The sequence below is a fragment of the Cryptomeria japonica genome, chromosome 8 (assembly GCF_030272615.1).
Source record: "Cryptomeria japonica chromosome 8, Sugi_1.0, whole genome shotgun sequence".
Taxonomy (NCBI): Eukaryota; Viridiplantae; Streptophyta; class Pinopsida; order Cupressales; family Cupressaceae; genus Cryptomeria; species Cryptomeria japonica.
The window spans coordinates 15,672,509-15,696,582 of NC_081412.1; the positions used below are offsets into that span (position 1 = coordinate 15,672,509).

Genomic DNA, 24,074 nt, shown 5'->3' on the forward strand with positions numbered 1-24,074 from the left:
TGCACTCATTCCCAAGAATAGGATTTTCAAGTATGCATGTGGGTTTAAACTTGTTTCTCCTTGTGACACCAATTCTCCACTATTTTATCAACACAAAGCTCAAAGAACCCAAAAAGGACAAAGCAAGCATGATAGACGATTCTCAAGTGTAATAGCAAAATAGTTGATACTTTCAGATTTACTACTATGGAAATAGGAGCAACCATCAACACAAAACAACCTAGGTCAACTACCAAAGTTGGATCAATAGTTTACTACAATTTAATGACTTCTTAAGTTTAATAGCAAATCTCAATAAGAATTAAAGTCTATAACAAAAATTAGTTATTACTATTAAATTAAGTTGCAAACCTATTCAATTATCAACTCACCTTGAAGAGATCCTTATGTTCTCAACAGTCATACTTTGTATTGAATAAACATTTTGTTTTAATATTGGAATAGAGCTTACATATATAGTTCTCAACAAAAACCACAAGACAAAATCTTAAAAAGCTCTTCTCCCCAAGTGTAGAGGATGACAAATATTGAACACTTACAAATTAGTCAAAATATTAGTCCCTGCTATAAAAAAGGACTGTTTGTTATCAACACTCTTCTTCCTCCTAGCCTCAACCTCCTCCACAACCTTGATAATAACCACAACCTTACTAGACAAATTCCGCACAATGTAATGCATGCACTTGCTCAACCACCATTCTGGAAAGGCAAGAAAGGAAACCATCATCAAAGTTTCCAAACATAGAAATATCACATTCATTGATAGAACCCCCTTCAGTTGCAATAGATCCTCATCCAACAACAATACCCTCAGCAACATTAACAAACTTTCGTTTACCTTTCTTCCCAAGTTTTTTATGCAGTGAAGATTGGAGACTCTTATCAAACTACCCAATCTTGCAGCCTTTATATATCATCCCACCATAAACACATGTTAAACAAAGCTTGAAACATACCTTTATTACAAAACCCTTCAAGGATGATTACACATATGGAAGATTATAACAAGAGACAAAATACAGAAATTTTACAATGTTTCTAGGCACTTTATGCCTACAAGTCTTTGAATTGTTATGCCTTAAGACCTTCTTGGCTTCACTTCTCATTTGAAATCAGATATTTTCTCCATCCTAGAGCATGGCTGCCTTTAACACCTCCAACACACATGCAAAACTCTTCTTTCTCTTTTTCTATCTTTCTCCAATTGGCAAGCTAGTTGTCTACACTCTTCCTTAGGCAATTCCCTGGAGCAACCTACAAGTTCATTCTCCAACCTTCTTGTTGTTAATTGCTGCTTCTAAACACCATTAAAAAATGCATTTTGTAGAGATTAGAACCCTTGTGAGGTATCACAAAGAGGCAACCATGTCTGCCCTTTCATTTCCCTCCGATTGTCTTTTGAAATTCCTCATTAAATGCCCCCAAATATGACACACAAGCTTGCTGCACCACATATAAGGACTTGCTATTGTAGATGCATTTGAAAAATAAATAAAAACAAGAACCAAGCCGTGCTCCTTGGGGAATTGAAGAGTCTTTAATTATTTTTTCAAAAATTACTAGCTTTTCCCTCCATTTTAGGCACCTAAAATGAAAGAATAAAACAAGAATGGAATGCCAGTGGTCAATTACCTTATGAACACTTCCCTAGTCATCCAAATTGATTAAATTAATTTATCTTCAATTTATAATATGTCAATATATCCCTTCAATCACTGCAACCTTGAAATTGTGCAATATAATACATATAAAACGCAGTGTTTACCTGTGACATTTTAAAAGAAAGCCAAGTATTGATAAAACTAATATTTTATCCTTCAACACTCCAAAATATGCTCTTGAAACTCCAACCTACAACAAAATTGAAAAACTTGAACATGAAAAGAAAATTATTTTTTGGTGATGCAGGATTACTTGTGAGCCCGAATGCTCCTGCAACATTATTCTTCACCAATCCACTCGATCTCATCCTCAAACAGGGTTACTTATTCATTGAGCTGCAATTAAATAAAGGAAATAATGACTTCCCTAAAGAATCCCAAAACATTCCTTCTACAACCTTGGAAAACACATTCGTTTCTCTTTAGCCATAAGAACCAAAGAATCTCTACCAAGAGAACAAGCCAAACTTTACCAAAGATCTTTGAGAATTGAATGTTTGAATTCACAATATGACGAAAGCAAATGTCCCAACAAGAAACAGATTCAACCCCTGCACACTTAAACCACATAGGAAGAAAGCATTTCCAAGCAATCTTAATATACAAAGTCATAAAACAAATTCTCAAAAGATTCTCTCCTGCCACAAACAAGGCACAAGGATTTTGCAAAAGAAAGAGTATCACCAACAACAAGCTTATTAATCTAACAAAAACCATCTAAAAAGAACTTACTGGGCTCCAAAACTTTGGACCAAACACAATTTAACCTCCTTGTCCACCTAGCTTCTAAATTGTTTACACCCTAAAGCAAATTGTAGTACACCTTAAAATTTTCAGATTTGGAAAGGAAAAAATTAAACCTTAACAATTAAATCAAGCGATTTGTCCCATGTCCAAGAAAACTTTTGCGACAGTCTAAATTCATAGTTCCTTATTTAACACTAAAAAGTTACTTCCCACAGCATCTTTGATCATAGAATAAGTCATTTTCTATGAATCAGAACTCCCATAATTGGCCCCAAGAATATCCCAAGAGATAAGCCCATTGTTATCAATAATTTGCCCAAAGCCAACTAAACACATAACACCACCTTTGCAAAGCTATGTCAGAAATATTGTCATTGATGTCAAAGGTGACATTGTTGTTATCATTGATGTCAAAGGGAAAGTAATCTCACAATGATTTAATGGGTAACACAAAAAAAGAAATGGGTGTTGCTATTTAAGATTTGATGATACAAATCTTGAAGCTTAGAAATAGGAATACATTGATCACACTCAAGACATTATACAATGGATAGGATGAAAGTATTTCAAGCAGTGTTCCACAAGGACACGTTTCCCCCCCTTTTAAGCCGCGTCTCGGAGACGAGGACGTTTCCAGGACGGGGACGCAACGTCTCTTGCCACCGCCACCAGAGATGGGGAAACATCTTCGTGTCTCCCAAGGAGACGTTGGGACGTCCCCAAGTCTCCTTGTCTCCACGTCTCCTTGGGAGACGCGGAGGCGTTTCTCGAGGGGCGAGGAGATGTCTATATGTCTCAGGTTGCCGCACGTTAAATGCAAAAATAAAAATAAAAAAAATTTAAAAAGTGACATTTTTGGTGTTGGGGGGTAACCCTAATAATTTGACATGGGTCCCACCCCTTCCCCCAAAACAACACAAAACCATTTTATTGCTCAAGGGATCTTGATCTTCAGGAGTCCAGCAGTTCTAGTGAGGAGGAGTTTGCAAATGATTAGAGACCTCCATTCGCTACATTTTGAGTTTTGTCATTTACATTTTGGCATTTTGTCTTTGACTCTTTTGTAATGCTATTGCTATTAGTATTTGTGTTTGGCTACTCATTGTAATGATGAATCATGTAATCATCTTTATAGACTTTGCAATGGCATCAGATATTCATATTTTCCGTTTTCAATATAATAGAAATCTTCAATTTGACAATTTCATTTGTCAAATTTTATTTAGCAATTAGCATTGAAGAAATCTTGGTATTTAGATTTAGTATTTCAAATTTCCTATAGTTTCATTTGAAATGTAATTCTTATACTCTTATACTGTCATACAACTTTTCAAAGCTAGTTTTGTGTAGCTGGGTTGGCAGAAAACTAGCTATACACATACATACACCAGTCAATGTGTATGTATGTGTATGTGTGTGTATATATCTGTGTGTATGTGTGTACATGTATGTGTGTATGTATGTATTGTATGTATGTATGGTGTGTGTGTATGTGTGTGTGTGTTTGTTTGCATGTATGTATGTATGTCCCAATTTCATTGTTCAAGTTATGGCATATGACCAAGAAAATTATTGACTTTTGGCCTATACCCACATTGCAGCCAGATTAAGAAGACATTATTCTAGATTAGAATTAAATTATTAAAAAGAATAAACAAATAAATAAAATAAAAGTATTTATTTCATCCTGAAGCATATCCCACTTTTGGCCAGCATGATACAAGTACTCGTGACCTCTAACCAAATTCAAAAGGGTATTTTTATTGAAGAAATAAGAATATTAGAACTATTTAACAAAACATCATACTTCTTTACTTGATATGCTCAGGCGGTATCTAACAAATTACTATTACTCACAGATTTCTATTATTTTACTCTTTCAAGCTGTTAACAGCCCTCTAGATCAACTCCTAGAAAACTGAGCTAGACCATGTAAGAACAGAAGTTCATAAAAGGGTTTCAAAAGCTATCTCCATCAATTGGTTAGAACTCCAGTCTGCTAACCTCCTACTTTCTGCAGAAAACGATAAGGTAACTGGAGACTTTCTCCAATGTCTAGTGTCTTCACTGTATACCTGAAGAGCAAAATTAAAATCAAGTTAGTTTCACTTATTGAATAAATATTACAGTACGTCAAGTATTGATGGCATTCTAAGTAGAGCATTTACTTGACTGCAAACAAATTGATGTTAATGCCAAAATGTATACTTTGGTTCATAGCAGATTTAAAGCGTCAATAAAAAGGTTATACGACATCAAAGCCATGTGTCCATAATATTATCTCAAACTTGTCTTTCCAATGAAGAGAAATTCTAAAGAATACATTACAGACAAACAAATTTTGAAGCATATATTAACGAATATAGAAAACCTACCATCCATACAAGGCCTTTGCAGTTATAACTGCTGGTCGGCAAACAGAACAATCCGGTACGTGATTATTAGCCTGAATGGACACAAAAACCAATTTAGTCATTGTTGTACGCCAAAAATTACTCCAGATGTATAGAATTCTTGACGCAATATACAGCACACCTTTCTTGCTAGAAAAATAATTATACTCCATGGACAATTGTTATATTATTAAAAGCATCTTAATATCCAATAGCTACTGCAACCAGGCTTGGATAAGACCTAACTATGAATTAACATTCACAAATACCTTTATAATAACCCGATCATCCACTAAAAAGGCATCCTTATCTTCCTTGGAATCAGATCCACCTTCAGCACAATCATCAGAATGGCTGAGATGAGCCTGCAAATGGACATAACATTGCCTATTGATCCAAATCGGCACAGACAGATCTCAAAATATTTACAAATTGATGCTCTACACTCAAAACTCATCTCCTAGTGAAATTCAGATACCCAGTCATATTGCTAAAACTGCATAGCTGTAACATAACCCTCTGCATTCAACTTTCGACTGTTACAAACAAAAACAAACTTTAACAAAAATAAATTAGTGCCAACCGAGGTTTCTGAAAAATGAAATGGCAGGCACATGTTTAAGAAAACTTGGATTTCTAATCATGTTAAATGAATCTCCTAATTCAGATATCTATCATAACAGAACTAAGTGCGCATATTCAACATGTAATTTTCACCTTCCCATCCATCCAAATCTAAGATTTAGAGTGTAACAAGATATCATTTCTGGGTTCTAATCTCTTATAACCCCTCACTAGATATATGGTTAAGATCAAAAATCACATACCCTACAATTTCAAAATTACAAGTTGACCTCATTTTAGCATTCATTCCCCTTAACATGTTTTTAGGGCTCATTTAGCCCAACCTTGGTGTCTACCCCTTTGTGCCGGCTTCATTATGTGTTCATGTATCTAAGACTTTTCTATGTGTTTGTACATGTTCCATGTATCCTTGTGATGCCATGCTTCCATTCTGTAAAGTTTTTGCCCATGTTGTACCTGGACATTACCACGGGTGCACAGAAATCTACACAGGTGCACTGCTGTCCTTCAACAGTATAGTCATTCTGCAGCCATTTCCTGCCAACCCGGCTACCCCCCAGCCTCTGAAATTTCCATTGTAGCAACTGTGCAACATGTTGGACAGAATCTCAATAGCCATATTGGCCTTTGCACGCATCTTGATCTTATTTCCTTTGACTATCCTCCATTCCTTCATGTGAAATATTGAATTTCTGTATTGTACCAGCTATTCTCTCTTTGGCACCCTGAGCAAAACTTCATGGAGAGCACCCTAATATCCTTGACAGTGATCTTACCACATTATAAGTGCAGCCACATCCACCAACAAGTGAGGTTTTCATTCTACAGCCTTCTTGGGTGAGGTAAAAGCTCATATTTGCTATGTTTGTAAAATTTTCTCTCATATCTAAATCTTTTGATATCATTTTCTTTGTTGTTGATCTCTCTCTCTCTCTCTCTCTCTCTCCTCATTGAGACAAACTTACAACCATATGCCTCCTATTCTTGTTGGCACCATGGGATTTCACCCCCCATTTCCTTTCATTTAAATCAAGTTGATTAGACTAGTTTATTGATAGCTATACTTTCACATACATTTCTAGCATTTTGTTTCTGTGTGTTTGTCCTCCTTGGGTACAGATATCCCAGGTTCTGCCCAGGGACTTTATATTTCTATCATTCTGTGATAGAAGTGCAGAATCTGGATTACAGCGCAGATTTAGGACAACCTGTGGTGAAATGTCCCCACTTTGAAATAGAATTTAATAATAAATAATAATAAATTGAAATGCAAAAGAATAAAAAAATAAAAAATTAAATTAAAATTTGATTAAAGTTAATGAATGGCCAAAAGGCATGAAATGATAAGTTGCGACTCCTCCAAATATAAGGTATAAAAATGAGAAGAAAACTCATTTGAAGTGGGGATAATTTGGGAATCAGAAGTGCAGATCTGATTGTGAAAGGTTGTGTCCCTTTAAAAGGGTAGAAATAATGAAGAGTTGCACTCTTTCAAAGGGTGCTGATGGTGAAAGAGGGTGTCTCTTGCCAAAGGGTATACATGATGAAGCGGTGTGACCTCTCCCTCACATTGAGAGATATTAAGGAAACGAATCAAAAGCATCCAGTGACATCACCATGGATCAGATCAGATCAGAACTGTTATTAAGTTACAGGCAGTAACATCCTTGTTCTTGGTGGTATGCATGGGGATGTGCTTAATATGTATGCTTAATATATGAATCTGATAATGTTCTTATGCAGAATTTAATAGTAATATTAATATAGACTGCAATATGTATGACAGACATACTTAATTTCATATACATTCATAGTACAACAAGATATTGACATATTTACAGTCCCAAGCTCTTAACCAGTTCTAATTCTTTTTTCCTGAGGAGTGGTGTGATGCTGTTAGGGAGAGGCGGAGTAAAACCATCTCATGATAGATGAGCCCCAAGGGTGAAAGAACTCGTGATCCTGAAATCTGGGCTGTGGACCCCAAGGGTGAATGGACTGAGGTTCTGGTAATCTGGGCTGCATTAGGGAGATGGTATCATCGTGCCCTAGACAAGCAAGTCTCCCATCCAGGATTAGAAATTAGAAGGGGATTAAGATTAGGCCTGAATAAGGACAACGCCTAACCGTACCATGAGCAACCCTAGTCATTAATTCCTAATTACTATAACATGGTAGGTAGTAATGTGTGTTTCCCTTGGGGAATTGACAGCCTATAAATAGGGGACATTACATGTGGGCACATTGGCATCTAGCTTGAATGTCTTCTAAATTCACTATACAGGTTCTCTATTATTTCAGCTTTACTGTTCTGTAATTACTCTCTTTCCTGTTTTTTCCAAATTCTGTTTCCTAGCTCGGTGTTCTTTCTTCACATTGTCTAATTAGGCAGAAATAAATTTGTAATAGGACTAAAACACATTTATTTCTGTTATAAAAAAGTAACAAACTTTATTTCATTAGTCTCGTCTTGTAGGTGAATTAATTGAAACCTTAAGCTACTTAGGAAATCAACTTCTCTACAGTATAATATGGATAATTTTATCTAAACTCTGAAATGTTTTTAGGCCATGAATGTGCATAATCAAAAACCAACACCTCATCATCCACCAAAATATACTCCAAAATGTCAAAAAATGAGTCTTAATATAATATATAGCATTGGATGCATCATAAAACAGGTTTGGAGCTATTTCCTCAAAATCTTGAGCGAGCGCTAGGAACTTCCTATTTATAATGCATCTTATCACAAACAAGCATAAAAGCTAAAGTTGCACTACATATACATGAACTTCAATAGAATTTATGATGTGTATAGAATTTTAATCCACTTCAATAATTTCCTAACAAAATGAGATACTGTTGATTATTATTCAGTTGGAATACTAAACTTATGTATCCAGTAATTATGGATAGTAAATCATCTGATCTGAAGTGGCAGATAAGTAGCACTAAATGACATAAATCTATAACAAAAAAGAAGAGTTAAGTCCACAATTGAAATGTATGTAGTTGATTCCAGCAATTGTTTAATGAACAAATAAACCTGAATATATAATCAGCATGAACTCAACTTATTAAATGTGATAACCCTACCTCACTACCCAATGTAAGCCTTATAATGAGATAATGAATTAAAAGACAATTATTATTTTTTTGATAGGTAATAGGCCGAAGCTGATAAGGTGTACATACCCTACCCCCTTGTGGGAGTTGAACTTGTGACCTCTCTTTCAATAGCACAAGTTCTCCACCACTAGGCCAACTCAAGTTGTACAATTAAAAGACAATTATTAAAATGACGGAATTAAAACATTAAATAATATTAATATATTATTTACAAAGAATAAATTATTATATTTTAAAGTATTACATATTATTATTTACAAAGCATAAATTATTATATATTATTTACAAAGGATAATATTAATGATGGAATGACGTAGATATATTTAAATATATTAAAATACATAGATCTATTTAATTAAGGGAAGGTCGCGTGGACCCCCCCTCTCCCCCCCCCGCGGGAAGTGGTGGGACGAAAGCCACAGCCTACCGTCACACCCTTTCCCTCGGAAGGGAAGTGGTGTGACGAAGGGAAGTGGTGTGACGGTAGCCGCAGCCTAGGCTGCGACCCGTCACACCCCTTCCCACAGAAGGGGCCCCGTGGAGGGTCACGTCTATCTCTCTCCACGGGTATAAAACCCACACAACCACAGGATCAAGGGGTACCGCAGAAGAGAAAGAGGCTGCTACGTGGTAAGAAAGGAAGGTCAGAAGCTACGACAGCAGGTTACAGGTAAGTTGTATGAATATTTTATTATATATGTTAATAAATATATAGAATGAAAATGATATTACATATGTTAATGAATACTGAAAACTTTAATACATATATTAATGGATATAGTAATAGTGTAACACATATGTTAATGAATGATTTTCAGATATTAATGAATATGTATAGACGTGTGTTAAGAAATACATATCAATGAATAGTAGGAATATAAATTAATAATGTGAATATTTGATAATGGACATTTTCATTATATATGTTATGGAATACATGCCAAGTTAGGAATATGTAAATGTAAATGGAAAGTAGTAATCAATTATAAAGATGTATTATAAATGTGATTATATGATGGAGGCTATAGGGAGGAAACTCCCTTAGCCTAATGGAGGGATTATGACAATCCTTGGTAGGCAGTATATACTGAATGTCTCTATGCATATATATGGCTTGGTTGACTAAGTTCATCCAAGAAGAGACGGATCTGGCCGGTCCCCTCTAGTAGATTTGGATGATGAGATGCATCATCCAAGGCAAGGAATTGACATATGGTCATTCCTTGGATGGCTTGGGTGTAAGAAATTACACCCAAGACAGGAATCGAATTAACCTTCGATTTCCTAGATGGCTTGGGTGTAAGAAATTACACCCAAGACAGGAATCGAATTAACCTTCGATTTCCTAGATGGCTTGGAACCAAGATGGGTTCCAAGAAGGCGAGTTTCACAACCACCTAAGGACATGTCTCAGTACTGCACTTGTATCCTTCTTTTTTAATTAAGAATTGAGATTAGCATTATTGCAAATTAGATTAGCTATATATATGTATATTTGTTGTATCTCTAACAATCTGTTTTGCAGGACAGTGGTCTCTAACTAGTAGGGACATTACATTAAAATGGTAGATTTATTCACCTAACCATTGGCCTTTCTGCAATGATTTGTTGAACCCTACTGCTGATTGACGTCACTGAAAATTGATACAATCGGCCCATTTAAACAGCAGATCGATTAACCCAAATTGTTTGCTTCCTCAAATGAGATTCAGACTATATTAATCACTGCAATCTTGAAGAATATGGATTGCTGCAAATCAATTATGAATTGTAGATTTGAAAGGATATTTCTTTGATAACAAACTGAAAATTAATCAAATCTGCACAATAGTCATTTCTGTGTGAAATTACTCCAAGGAATTGTCGGTTTTCATCCTCCAATTCTGTCACTTTAACTTTGAGGCACTCTTTAAAATAATTTCATTTTATAATATCACTTTGTGATTTTATTGTAGGTATGTTTGCCGTTGCGCCAAAAGCTCGAGCTATCAACGCCTGCTACAAACACCAAACTTACCCAGATCCACGGGAGGCGGTTAAGCCATGTCGCGAAGTCCAAAGGAGGTGCTGACCACCAAGTCAACAATCTCCCCCTCAACACCGATTGAGTGTTCTGCACCGACGGATTGAAGGAGACCTCCTGGGATTCGAACCCGTGACCCAAGGCTCTGATACCAATTGTAGGTATGTTTGCCGTTGCACCAAAAGATCAAGCTATCAACGCCTGCTACAAATGCCAGACTTGCCCAGATCCACGGGAGGCAGTTAAGCCATGTCGTGAACCCCGAAGGAGGTGCTGACCACCAAGTCAACAATTATGACGCTCTAAATTTATTATTATAACCCCATTTCCTTGGTGAAAATTTCCCAAAACTCATGTAAATGTAGGATAGGTGTTTTGGGTTTCAACTTGACTTAATTTTGAAAATTGGGACATTACATAATAAGGCCATAACAATAGTTTCTTCTATTTTATTTATCTTGCTAGAAAACAATTAAGCCACATTCAGATAACACTGAAACATATAATATGCTAAACACAAAAAAGAATGCACATCTGAATGATACACCATGACAGGTCTTACAGAACAATTATTTTCAAAGAGCATTAAAATTATCATTGTTATCATAAAAATAGTACCCTAAAACATACCAGCGAAGTCTTGCTGACAGATTTGCACTGAGACACATTAGTCTGCTCGCATTGCCTCTGTCTGTTAATTCCTTGGAGTCCTTTCCTTGACAAAGCATCTTCTTGTCCATAAGCTTCCACGGCAGCTCGCAAAGCTGCATACCAAAGTTCATTTCTGGCAATTTCAGAATCTACAGACTCAATTTAAAGAAAAAATTTCCAAATGACTTACAATCTTATTTTACTTTACTAAAAATCATTAGAATTTGTAATACCCATTTTGATGTGCTAGAGATAGTAGAAGAATATTGCCGAGCTAAGTTTAGTACTTAAAAAACAGATTATAAGTTTGTTTAGACTCCCAAGTAAATAGAATATTTTTATGTCTGTAAACAAGACAATGGATTTATGACTGTTGATGAGGTGCCTCAAGCCAGTTATCATCTGCTCAGCATCTGGCAGATTTTCTCTATTTCCAGAATAACGAGTGAGAAGAACAATATTGTGCCATCTGCAAAATGAAGGTCTATGTAACTATGACCTCTTTCTATGGCAGGCACCCCATAAATCTTACCTCTTCCATTAGCCTTTGATATTTGTTGGCCAGCGATTTCCCCATGATATAAATACGTACAGGTTGATAGGGTTTCCATGGGAAAGAACGTTTCTAAGTTTGAGCTGCAGATCAAGATCCCCATTGATCAAAACCATAAGGTTGAAAATACAACAAACTATCCAACCCACAACAATTTTGTCGAATTCCAAATGCATCTAGCAAAGAAATTAAAATGTCTAATTCTGTGATAACAGTACTGGCTTCAAAGGAAGTGTATGATTCCCTATATGGCTAGAATATTATCCATTATATGTCTCCCTAGAACAAAGGTTGATAGTGTGTCCAATATAATATTAGCCAGTCATGTTGCAAGAGTGTAATTGACTTATATTAATCTATTTGGTCGGAGCTGACTTTTTCCCATACCAAGAGAAAAATTAGTGTCTGGGCCATAAGTAATTGCTGATTCTACCTGGACTTTTCAATGAGTGACATGAAATCAATTCTGATTAAATATCAAAAAGTTTTATCTAAAGTGGGCTGGAAATCTATTGGCCCCTGGTACCTTTTGTCATTTTGAAATGAGAAAACTTGCATTTGCTTCCCCTTCAATATCCAGTCTCATGAGTTTTGTATTTTCTGCTTATTCTATCATCTTTGTGATGCTTCTTAACAAGTCCATTTCGGCTCTTTTACTTCTTTCTCTCTTCTTTATTTTTTAAAAGCACACAGAAGAAAGTCACAGCATGATCCATTATATCTTGTTTGGTAAAGAGAAAGGTCGTCGAGGTGTTTAAAGTTATTTATAATTCTGTACATGGCATGGCCTTATATGGTAACTGTTGAAATTTGTTTCACCAAGTTTCTATATTCCAGAAGAGATCTACATGAAATAGCCACACACTAACATACTTCCACCCTTGGTACGATGTCCAGAATAATTGACCAGTAATCTGAAATAATAGCATGAATGATGTGAATGAATTTCTTTTAAGCAGTCAAGCCAGTCTTCTGATATAATGATTCTGTCTGTTCTCTTGGAGATGTAATGCATGTGTTTGTGCCTATTGCATCATGTGAACAGCCCATAAGCAAATTAAAGATCAATCTCAGAGGATTCAATCAAATAATGTACAAGAGTATTTACTGTTTTCTAATTAAATCAAAGATCTCCCATTTTGGGGGGCTTTAGCTGTGTTAAAATTTCCAATAAGGATAGTTTTCTTCAATTGTGAGTTGCCTACCCATTGGACCGCTCCCAAATGGTGGAAAAAACAATTGGCCACAAATATTATCTCAAAATTTATAGGAAAAATAAGCAACCATACCCCATGGAGAAGAAGCATGCTATCGACAGGCATAACTATTAGGGTCATAAAGAAACATGCTATTTATGCCATGCCAGTACAAGATACTTTTGGAGAACCATGGTTCAATAAAGTGTAGCTTCTATAGGAAACCTATCAAACTGATCTCTTGTAAAAGAATCATATCTGAAAATTAATTAAAGTGGTTTTAAACCATTTTAACTACATAATGATTGAATTGATCCGTAAACGGATCAGAACATGAGTTCACCCACTACAACTCCATGAAGAAGAAATATCAAAAACCATATTTTGGAGGCATCCAAAGATGAACATACTTACGTATTCAGGTTCCACTCCAAAAATTATGCACTTTCAAAAAATCTAATACGTATGCAAAAGTTATGGGTTATATAAAATAGAGGAAAAATATGAGCCATTGAGTAACATTTTTGTTTCTATCCCTTAAAAGATTTCATACTCGTTGAGATAGTTCCATAATCATCATGTGTCAAAAAAATAAGTTAAGTCGGGTTTTCAATCTTGCATTTTTTATTTCCTGGTGTATGTACCTCTTGTATTTTGGCTTGCCAAAATATAATTACACCTTGTAAATGCAGTTTTAGCATTCAATTGGAGAATTCAACATGAATTCCAAGAGGATTCAAGCGTTCCAAGTGAGCAAGTAGGCTATATTTAGGTGTACAAAACTGAGAGAGAGAGAGAGTTGTGAGTGCTTTTTGTTATGTCCCTAAGCCAAATATCCTTCAAAATGCTCAAATATAAAATACATAAATAAAATATTTGCCTTTAAATTTCCAGAACTGGAATATCCATAAATTATTCTCATGTAAAATATATTAAATCTGAAAACACACAAACTGATAGAATAAATTTGCATAGACAAAACTTGTTGGAATTGGTATATTTCATGCATATATTTTATTGCAATACATTGCCGTTCTAGACATTACAAAAGGCTCCACTAAAATGTTGACAATAACAAATGTTACAAGGATGTAAAATCGTTTACCAAAAACACCTAGAATACTTAGACGCCCAAAACATTGTTGAAATCTCCCACACCTGAAATGAAGTTGCCCATGGGAACTCAAGGGTTTTTGTCCTCCAAAACCCAAGGAAAGCAATGGAGTTTCATCCAATGATCTACATAACCTAAGAGTTTTTGTCCTTAGATTCGTTAGATGAACACAAGTGCTTAATTCTGCAAGTTGGGGTTTAATACGGTTGTTATTAGATGCTTAATGATGGAGCAAGCTAATTGTCTTGAATTGAGCTTGGAGGACTTGGTGTGGGACCCACACATCCTGGTAGTCATTTGTGAGTTTCCCTCCAATTTGTCATAATCCCTCTCATATGGTGTAGTATGTAAAACCCCCCAATCAAATGAGAGTCCATGTAAAGGCATGCCTTGAAGAGAGGATCCAACGAAATGATTGCCTAAAGGCGAGGATCTAAAGAGTTATGTACTTAAGGGACAAGTGAAGGATTCTCTAAAGATCGGTGACGAGCTTCAAGACATCAAGAGTCAAAGTTTTAGTATACAATACAAGCGCAGATCAACGATACAACCTACATGATACCAAAGTGGAGAAGTGGGAAATGGAGCAAGGGCAGGATAGTAAGAGAAAGACAAAGGTTTGAAGCAAGAGGAAGCAGGCGATTGAAGAAATGAAGGAAATGGTACCTAGGTTGGCAAAAACCCAAAAACTAACACAAGGTTGGAAATTGTCCCAAAGGCTTTTATACTTAGAAATAAAAGTAATAAGTTCTTTGTCGGCAATATCCCATCAACAATTCACAGATGATACTCTCCTCTTTTGCTCAGCAACAAGGCTAGAGGCAAAGGCTCTCAGAGAAATTTTCGATCTATATTCTCGAGCTTCAGGTCAAGAAGTTATGACTTCTAAATCAGAGATAATATTCCATGCCATAGCTGCTTGCAAATAACAAAAAAAATTGAGAAAACTGGGTTTTAAAATAGGTCTTCTCTCTAGCACCTACCCTGACATTCCCTTGGATAAGTGAATCAGAACACACAGATTATGGGACAACCTCAGCCAAAAAATCTCCAGCAGAGCTGCATCTTGGAAGGGATGTTGGCTATCTTGGGCTGGTCGGACCATGATGTTGAAAGAAGTACTCTCTTCCATCCCTATGTACATCTTGTCTTGCTTATCCCTCTCAGCTGGAGCCGATCAGAAGATAAATCAGACTTTGAGAAAGTTATTTTGGCAAGTCAGTGAAGACAAGAACAAGGTCTCTTTGATTGCATGAGATGAAGTGTGCGAATCCAAAGAATCAGGTGGGGTCGGACTGAGATAACAAAAGCTGCAAAACAAGGCACTAGGTGCCAAACTCATTTGGACAATGTTTCAGGAACCTAATCTTAAGTGGGTCAAGATTCTCCAGTACAAATATTTGTATGGCAACAAGGTCACTAGCATCCTCACCACCTCAAATGCCCCTAAAGATTCAAGAATCAGAAATTTCATGCAAGAATGCAGGCCTGTCATTTTCTATTTTCTCACTTGGTACATACATGATGGCAGATCTGCTCTCTTCTGGCAAGATTTGCAGTGTGGGTATGCTATACTTGACAAGACCATTGAGAGTAGCTGGAAACTCCTATGCCCCTCCTTGGGTGCGCATATCCCTGTATCCGAAACAGATACATATCCAATACATGCCCAGATACACGTCGGATATTGTACCCATGCATGCCCAAAAAACCCTGATTTCCAACCATGCCAAATTCTATGTGATTTGATTTTTTCAAAATTTTATGTAAATCTTATTAAATTAAATTTTAAAAAACTTCATTCATGCAATTTTATAAAAATGGTATAAACAAAACCTACACCAAATGAGAATTACCTTCCAATGCAACTCTACTATTTTTGCATTTTGTAAATTGTTAAATCAACTTATAATTATTTATGTAGCAATTATGTGTCTATATTGCTTTTGAAGTAATGAAAATCTCCTCTAATAACTTAGAAAATTGTGTTAAATATATGTGTATGTTATTCATGAATGTCGTATCTAGCCATATCCATATTGGGGGTCTTAAAAAATGGGCATATCCGTATTTGTATCCATATCCGTGTCCATGCAACTTTGCAGTAAATACAATAAAGAGCCATCTTAAATGACATTGGGGTCACCATGTGGGAGATTATCTAAGGTGGACACGAAGGATGGTTTAAGATTGTGTTCATGAAGGGATGTTGATTATTTGAGACTGCCAACCAGGGAAGTTGAATTGTTCAAGGGCAGATCATTGGTATTGCGTGGTGGTGAGGACACATTAAAATGGAATGGTTCTAATACAATGTCAAAGATGGGTATGGTCTTATCGAAAAAGATTTGTTTCAAGGAGACTCGGAGATCCCTATTGGATTGTATTGGCATAAATTATGTTTACCCAAAGCGAGAGCTTTCTCTTGGGCAGTGTTACACAAGAAAGTTTTCACAGCAGAAAGATTCAAAGGCCCATCCAGATGTGCTCTATGCAAGCATAATGAAGAATCAGTTGACTACTTATTCTTGGGCTGCCTCTTTGCCCGAGAGTGTTGGACTTGGTTATGTGCAAAACTTAGTTTGAAGACTGCTCTTCCTAGAGACATCTTAAGCTTGTTCAAGTCATGGCCTCTCATCAAGACGAAGGCTACCTTTTTGTGCCTTTGGAGAATTTATCCATCTATCTTGGTATGGGATATCTGGAAAGAGAGGAATAGAAAACTCTTCCAAGACAAAGAAATCGTCGTGTTAGAGAACAAAAGCCTAAACAGGTATCTTCTGTTGTCGGGAATAATCATTATGTTATGTTTATGTTGTTGTCGGTAATAATGAGTTACGGCGGTCAGTTAGTTAGCCGACGGGTAGGTAGTTGGAGTCGCGACGGTTGTGTCGCACCCCTTCGGCTGTCATATATTGTACCGCCTCCGGGTGTTGGGGGACATGTAATGTTAGTCGTGTCACATGTATTGTTGACAACGGATATAATATGAACATCCTTTGACATTAATGGAAAGCTTATTCTGGTACTTCTTTTATAATTGCATTGTACATTGCTGTTCGATTTCTGTATTCTTCCTGTTTACCCAGTGAGGTAAACATTTGGCGCCGCTGCCTAGACGAACTCAGGAACGGAAGACACGGATGGCGCACAGACACAATGGGCCTACCCGTTGGTGAAGTAAACCCGGAGAACCGACGATAGCAAATTTTACGAGAATTTCATGAGCGCCAGGATGACGGACGTAGGGAAGACCGACGAAGGACAAATAATCCTTAAATTGTGAAAGGAGAGAAATAAAGAACACTGTTAGAAGCAGAAGAATTATGTTGATTGTATACAAAAGAATGAATTAATAAAGACGTGTTGTGTTGTGATTTATGTGTTGAGAAACATGAAATTGTATCACAATTAATGCCCAATTTACTGAATAAAGACAAAAATAAGAAATTAGAAACCGATGAGTGGGAGGCTGCGCAGAAGGCTTTGATTTTGGAACAACGTGTAGAACGTAGACGGAGGCTGAGGCAACTTGCCGAAGGACGACCTGCTGAAGGGTTGCCTGAAGGGAACCAAGGAGGTGTCACGGAAGGTGCAAAAGCCGAGGGGAATTTCTACGCGTCGCCAGACTACGGTAGAGCGAGAAGCCTTGAAGAGTTTCTGGAGGAAACTAGGTTACGGAGAGAACTAGTTGAAGAGACTCGAGATCGGTTCAAAAACTTATCTCTCACGCCACAAAGGGAGGATCACCGAAGGGAGCCGAGCACGGGTGACGACGAAGCGCCACAAAGGGAGGATCACCGAAGGGAGCCTGGCACGGGTCACGACGAAGGGGAAGTTAACCGCACGGTAGGTATAAGGCAGAACACCGTACCTTCAGTCACCACCACAGGAGACATCAGCGGCATCAGAGGAAGTAACCGCACGGTAGGTACAAGGCAGAACACCGTACCTTTGGTCACCACCACAGGAGGCATCAGCGGCATCGGAGGGAGCAGCACCGGAGGGCAGACACAGCCACAACCACCTCCAAGTAGACGATTTCCATCAATGGCGACCAAACAGAAGTTACCCAAATTCAACGGGGATAGCAAAGATGATCCCGCACGGCATTGCCGTACATGCGAAACCATCTGGACAGCCAACGGGGTGACTGACCAGGGTGAATGGATGAAGCAGTTCCCCGCCACACTGAGAGGAGTGGCTATTGACTGGTATGCAAACTTGGATAAAACCAGTGTAACTACGTGGGATGAATTGAAGAAAGCATTCGAGAAGGAATTCCGGCTTCTTCGGGATGATAACGAGATAGTTTCCGAAATCTACGGAACAAAGCAAGGAAAGAAGGAGACCGTACGGGCGTACGAGCGCCGACTAAAAGAGTTAGTCGGGAAAATGGAAAGCCAACCGGCCGATGGCTTGAAGAAGAGGTGGTTTGTCGAGGGTTTGAACCCTAAGCTACGACGGAAGATGAAAATTGTGCCTCCAACATCCTACGACGACGCATACAACCGGGCCATGGACCTGGAAAGTGAAAATAAGACGGCCAAAAAGAAGAAGAATAGATCTTCATCATCATCTGAAGATGATGACACATCGGAAGAAGAGAGTAGTAGTGACGAGAAGCCGAGGAAGAAAGTCACAGCCCTTCAAAAAGATATGGAAAGGATGTTAAAAGAATTTAAGACAATGAAGGGGACTACAAGTAAGGACGATGAACTATGGTGCACGGAGTGTAAGGAGAGCGGCCACACGAAAGGTGCCTGTCCCAAGAAGGCATTCTGCGACATCTGCCAGATTATGGGGCATTCTACGAAGGAATGTCCATACAATCTGAAGGCACGTAACCAGCAAGTGCTCTTTGCGCAGGAGCAGCCATCCACATCGGAGGCAAACAATAATGCATCATCTGGAGGATACCGGGACAACAGACGCGGCGGTGGAAGGAATAGCAACAATACCAATAACGGAAGCCGTATCCAGTATGACGCCAAGGGCCGGCCAATTATCCAATGTAGGGCCTGTAATCAGTGGGGGCACTTCGCCCGTGATTGCACAAAGGAAGCCACCCCTCAGCACCTCTGCCGTTGGTGTGGGCCAGGCGACCATGAGGACGCAAATTGCCCACAGGCAGGGGTTAATCTCCTCAACATTGAGAAGGCTGAGAAGACTGGTGAGAAAGAAGTACTGGCAATCACCCGCGCCCAGACAAAAAAAGCCACTTATCCCGACCCCCGTACGGAGAAGGAGAGATTACGGGAGGCAAAGGCCAATATTGAACGTGAGATGACGACCGAACGACAGGACAACGAGGTGGCGAGTACATCATTCCGTACGGAAGCGGAAAATAACATCATTGAGCAAATCTTGCAGATAGAGGTGCCGATAAAGGTAAAAGACCTTCTAGACTCTATGCCACAATTGAGGACTGCCATCCTCACCAATGTGCAAAGCACCGCATCGTCGAGTGCACCACAGGTAGGGGTTCCCGCCACCGCTACGAAGAGTAAACCACAGGTGGAGGTTTCCGTCAGCCCTTCAACTGACCCGATGTTACTAGCCGTGAGCAGTGGTAGACACCCAGCTGTGGTAGAAATGGGTATCCGTGGGACCATTCTGAAGGACACCATTGTGGACGGTGGATCTGGGGTGAATGTACTACCAGAAGAAACATGGAAGCGGCTGGGGAAGCCCACCCTATGGCCACCCACATTCAACCTGGTGGGAGCGGACCAACACGGCATTAAGCCACTCGGCCTGTTGATGGCCCAACAAGTGACGATTGGTACGCAACCATTCTTGTTAGATTTCGTGGTTATTCCCTCGAAGAAGAAAGGCTATGACGCCATCCTGGGGAGAGCGTGGTTGATCAACGCAAGGGTAAACCACAACTGGAAGAAAAAAACACTTTCCATGGAGAAGGGAGGGCGGAAATATACCATTGACCTACACACCCAAGATGTTGGCGAAGAGCTCGCCTCTTCAGACTCGGACTCAGAGGACTCTAATAAAGGGGAAGGGGGTCCCGATGAAAGCAAGGGCAAGAACGCGATAGAGCCGAACAGTGAAGGGGTGCTAGAATTGGAGGGATGTTCTGAAGATGAGGTATGCTCGACTAACGGGCTCTTCCACTGGCAAATGGAGGATTACGAAATGTTCCAAAGCTACAGGCTCGAAGCAGAGGAACCAAAGCAACCAATAGAGGTGTACCTGCCGGAATACAAAGAATATTGGAAGGGAGACGCCCCAAACCCTGGCAACGTAAATAATCCGAAGAGTGTTGGCAACGATTGGAACCCTGTGTGGAAGACCGCAATCTTCAAAATCCTTATTATTCTTCTTCTTCTTATGTACGGGAAGGAGACCATGGTCCCTGTAGAATTTGTGGTTCCAGGTCTTCCGATGGCCATGGAAAATAAACTTGCCACCAATAGGTTCAAATTGAAACCCTACCACGAGAGGCGCATAGGGGACCCGAGAGGCCGGAAGGACACCCGGGAGTCCGGAGGGAGACTCGAGAGGATGGAAGTGGACCTGAGAGGCCGAGCAAGCGACTCGAGAGGCACGGGACAAAAGCAGGAGACTTTTGGGCGAGGAAAACCGAGAAGGATGAAGAGCGATCCCAGAGACAGGGGACTCGAGCCGAAGACTCTCTAGACAACTTATAAAAAAATTTAAAAAAATAAAAAAAAAAAATTTGGAAAAAATCGCACGGTCGTACGACAGCGACCGTATGGTCAAAAAAACCAAAAAAAAAAAAACACTAAGGAAAAAAAGACCACCGTACGGTGGCCACGTAGTGGATACCACCGTGCGGTGGCACCACCAACGGTGGACACCACCGTGCGGTGGCACCACCGAAGGTGGAACCCATCGTGCGGTGGCACCACCGAAGGTGGAACCCATCGTGCGGTGGAAGCCACCGTGCAGTGGAAGCCGCGTGAACCGAAGGGAAAGACAATCACCACACATGCCGAAGGAGATAAAACGCACCGAAGGGAAAAACAGGACACGCAGCCAAAGAAAAAAGAACCCCGCACCACCGAAGGGAAAACAAAAGCAGTCGAAGGGAAAGAAGGTAGCCACCGTGCGGTGGAAGAAGCCGTGAAAATAAAGCCGCACGAAGGAAACAAAGAGCTACCGCACGAGCTACCGCAGGGAGTGAAGCGGATGGATGGGGTCGAGGGTTCTTACAGATTGATCCGCCGCTTAGGGAGAGCGGGATTTCGCACAATTCCACACAGCCACGTAAGGGCAAAACGATCGCCACAGGTAGACCAAGTAGCTGCACGATTGGAGGTGGTATGGCGGGACATTACAATGCCTAAAAAAAGAAAAAAAAAACGACGACGGATTGAAAGAAAAATGATTCGATGACATCTGGAGCCTAGACACTGAAAATATTGGAGTGTAGAAGGGTTTTGACATCATAAAATAACACAGAAATGATGCTGCCCCAGGACCCCGCGAGGGGCGCTGCCCCTCGACCCCGCTGGGGCGCTGCCCCAGACCCCGCGAGGGGCGCTGCCCCTCGACCCCGCTGGGGGCGTTGCCCCCAAACCCCCAGTTTATTTTTGAGCTACAGAAGACCACGGGAAGTGTTGTGGTTGTCCGTCTTGTGAGAAAGAAGTCTGTAGCTAAGCATTGGCGGGGAAGCCATAAGCCGTAGAGGGAGACGGATTTGGAGGTTGGGAACAAACAGAGTTTGAGGGAAGGCATTGCAGGTCCGCACAATTGTATGACACCAGGGAGTTATTCAGTTCAGTTTTTAGCCTTTGGGGAGTGTGATGGAGGATTTGAGGTGTCTCCTAGCATTTGTGCCAGTGGATTGTGGCCACCTCCAGGCATGACTGGTACGCTTTGAGGAACTCGGAGGATGTCTCGGCGGGACGTGAGGTTGCCGTGGTGGATGCACAGGGGGCTCGGGAGGAGCTAACCACCAGGTTGGAGGCACTAGTCGCATGAGACTTAGTTCAGCGTACCCTGGAGTTGGATGCCGGGAGAGTAGCATGGGTGGCTATCGAGGACAAATTGGCTAGGGAGACAGTATCAATTGCGTAGCAGTTGGTGGAAGCTGAGACTGAAAAACGTGTTTTGTAGACAAGTTTGGGTTAGGCACAGGAGGACTGTGATGGCCAAGGCAGCCATATTGGTGAAATCCGCACTTGAGCATCGGATGGTAGCAGAAAGGGGTTTCCAGGTGAGGACGCAACAAGTGTATAAGATCCGAGCCCGACTAGCGTCAGTAGTTCCTGCCGTTCATCTCTATTTTGTATTAAGTCGTCGGAGTCGACTTCTTTTCTTGGGGGGGATGATGTTGTCGGGAATAATCATTATGTTATGTTTATGTTGTTGTCGGTAATAATGAGTTACGGCGGTCAGTTAGTTAGCCGACGGGTAGGTAGTTGGAGTCGCGACGGTTGTGTCGCACCCCTTCGGCTGTCATATATTGTACCGCCTCCGGGTGTTGGGGGACATGTAATGTTAGTCGTGTCACATGTATTGTTGACAACGGATATAATATGAACATCCTTTGACATTAATGGAAAGCTTATTCTGGTACTTCTTTTATAATTGCATTGTACATTGCTGTTCGATTTCTGTATTCTTCCTGTTTACCCAGTGAGGTAAACATCTTCTAGGGAGTGGAATGCTTGTATGAAGATGAATTGGTTCCGATTGAAGAATCCACCGGTGGCTAGCTCTCACAAAAATTTAGAAAGGAAGCCCAATGACAACGACGCCAGGCAGGCTGGGTGAAATTAAATTTTGATTGTGCATCAAGGGAGTAATCTGGGTGTTTCAAGTGCTTGTTGCATAATCAGGGATTGGAAAGGGGATGTTATTTGCAATTTAGCCTCTCCATTCCCCAATGAAACTAATAACATTGCTGAGTTTAGGTCCCTCACTTTGGGTCTGTGCAAATGCAGAGCTCAACTACTCGAAAGTGAGATAGAGCGTGATTTGGTCATTGTAATCAATGCATTAAGGAAAGGTACAAGACATAGCTAGCACCTTCAAGCCACCTGGAAGATGCACTCAAGATTGCCAAGGCTTTTTGAAAAGCACACAGCTAATACTGAGAAAGGGGGGCGGGGGGTGAATTCAATAAGTAGACAAACCAGTTTCAAGAACCAAACAGAAAAGAAGACGACACGAGTTTTTCTCGTGGAAAACCCTTTCGGGTAAAAAACCACAACATCAATAATCTTTCATTGAAAAAAATGGGCACCAACCCAAGGATACAAAAGTGAGCTACAACTCAAAGTGGGAACCAACCCTTCCAAAAAAAACTGAAGCACCAACTTCACTAAAAATGAGACACCAATATCAATACAGCCAACATTAAGTAATTGGATATTTTTCAAAATCCGTTACATGTCCTGCATTCAATTCAAACCCTTTTTCAATATGAGGTGCAAGTCAGGACTCATAAACATCAAGCTCTTCTACAAGAAGATTTCTGCACGTATCTTTACTTTACAGCATTCAGAACACAGCCTACCATCGCACTCAGCTACCTAATATCCAGTCAGCTGAGAAGAATACAAATAATCATTTTTAAAAAAACACCTACCTCAAAATTTTAATCTTCTCTCCTCTAAAATCAGTCTACCTTCAGTGACCACATAACCACTCATTCCCCCAACAAAGTCGTGCCAAAACAAAGTATATACTCATTTTTTAAGACATTACTGGAAATTAATAACATAGCTTCCTTTGAAAAACACTAGCTTCCATAAAAATGTATTACACTTTAAAGATAGCGCCAGTCAAAGTTGTATCTTGAAGACAGCGGCAATCTTCAGGAAAATTAAAAATGCCAGCTCTTAAAGTTCCTTATAACTTGTACACGCTAAAGACATCATACTTGAAAGAAAAAGAGACAGCCCGGAAAACATCCCCACCACAAAAACATTCAGCGATTTTTTTTTACGCATAATCAATCCAATACGTTTTTAATTGCCTTCCATAAAATGCCAACACCACAATTTTAAAAAAACATCTTCATTCCCCTCTAC

At 39.6% G+C, this 24,074-nt stretch overlaps 1 protein-coding gene across 1 annotated transcript in view; it reads right to left on the reverse strand.

The window, feature by feature from the left end:
- The window catches only part of LOC131048800 (uncharacterized), a 240,750-nt gene that overhangs the window by 132,310 nt on the left and 84,366 nt on the right, over positions 1-24,074 (reverse strand). The window contains exons 4-7 of the mRNA XM_057982872.2: positions 11,169-11,302; positions 5,071-5,166; positions 4,784-4,854; positions 4,413-4,483 (exon numbers count right to left, since the gene is read on the reverse strand). Coding sequence (XP_057838855.1) covers positions 4,413-4,483; positions 4,784-4,854; positions 5,071-5,166; positions 11,169-11,302 — 372 coding nt within the window. The remainder of the gene's footprint in view (positions 1-4,412; positions 4,484-4,783; positions 4,855-5,070; positions 5,167-11,168; positions 11,303-24,074) is intronic.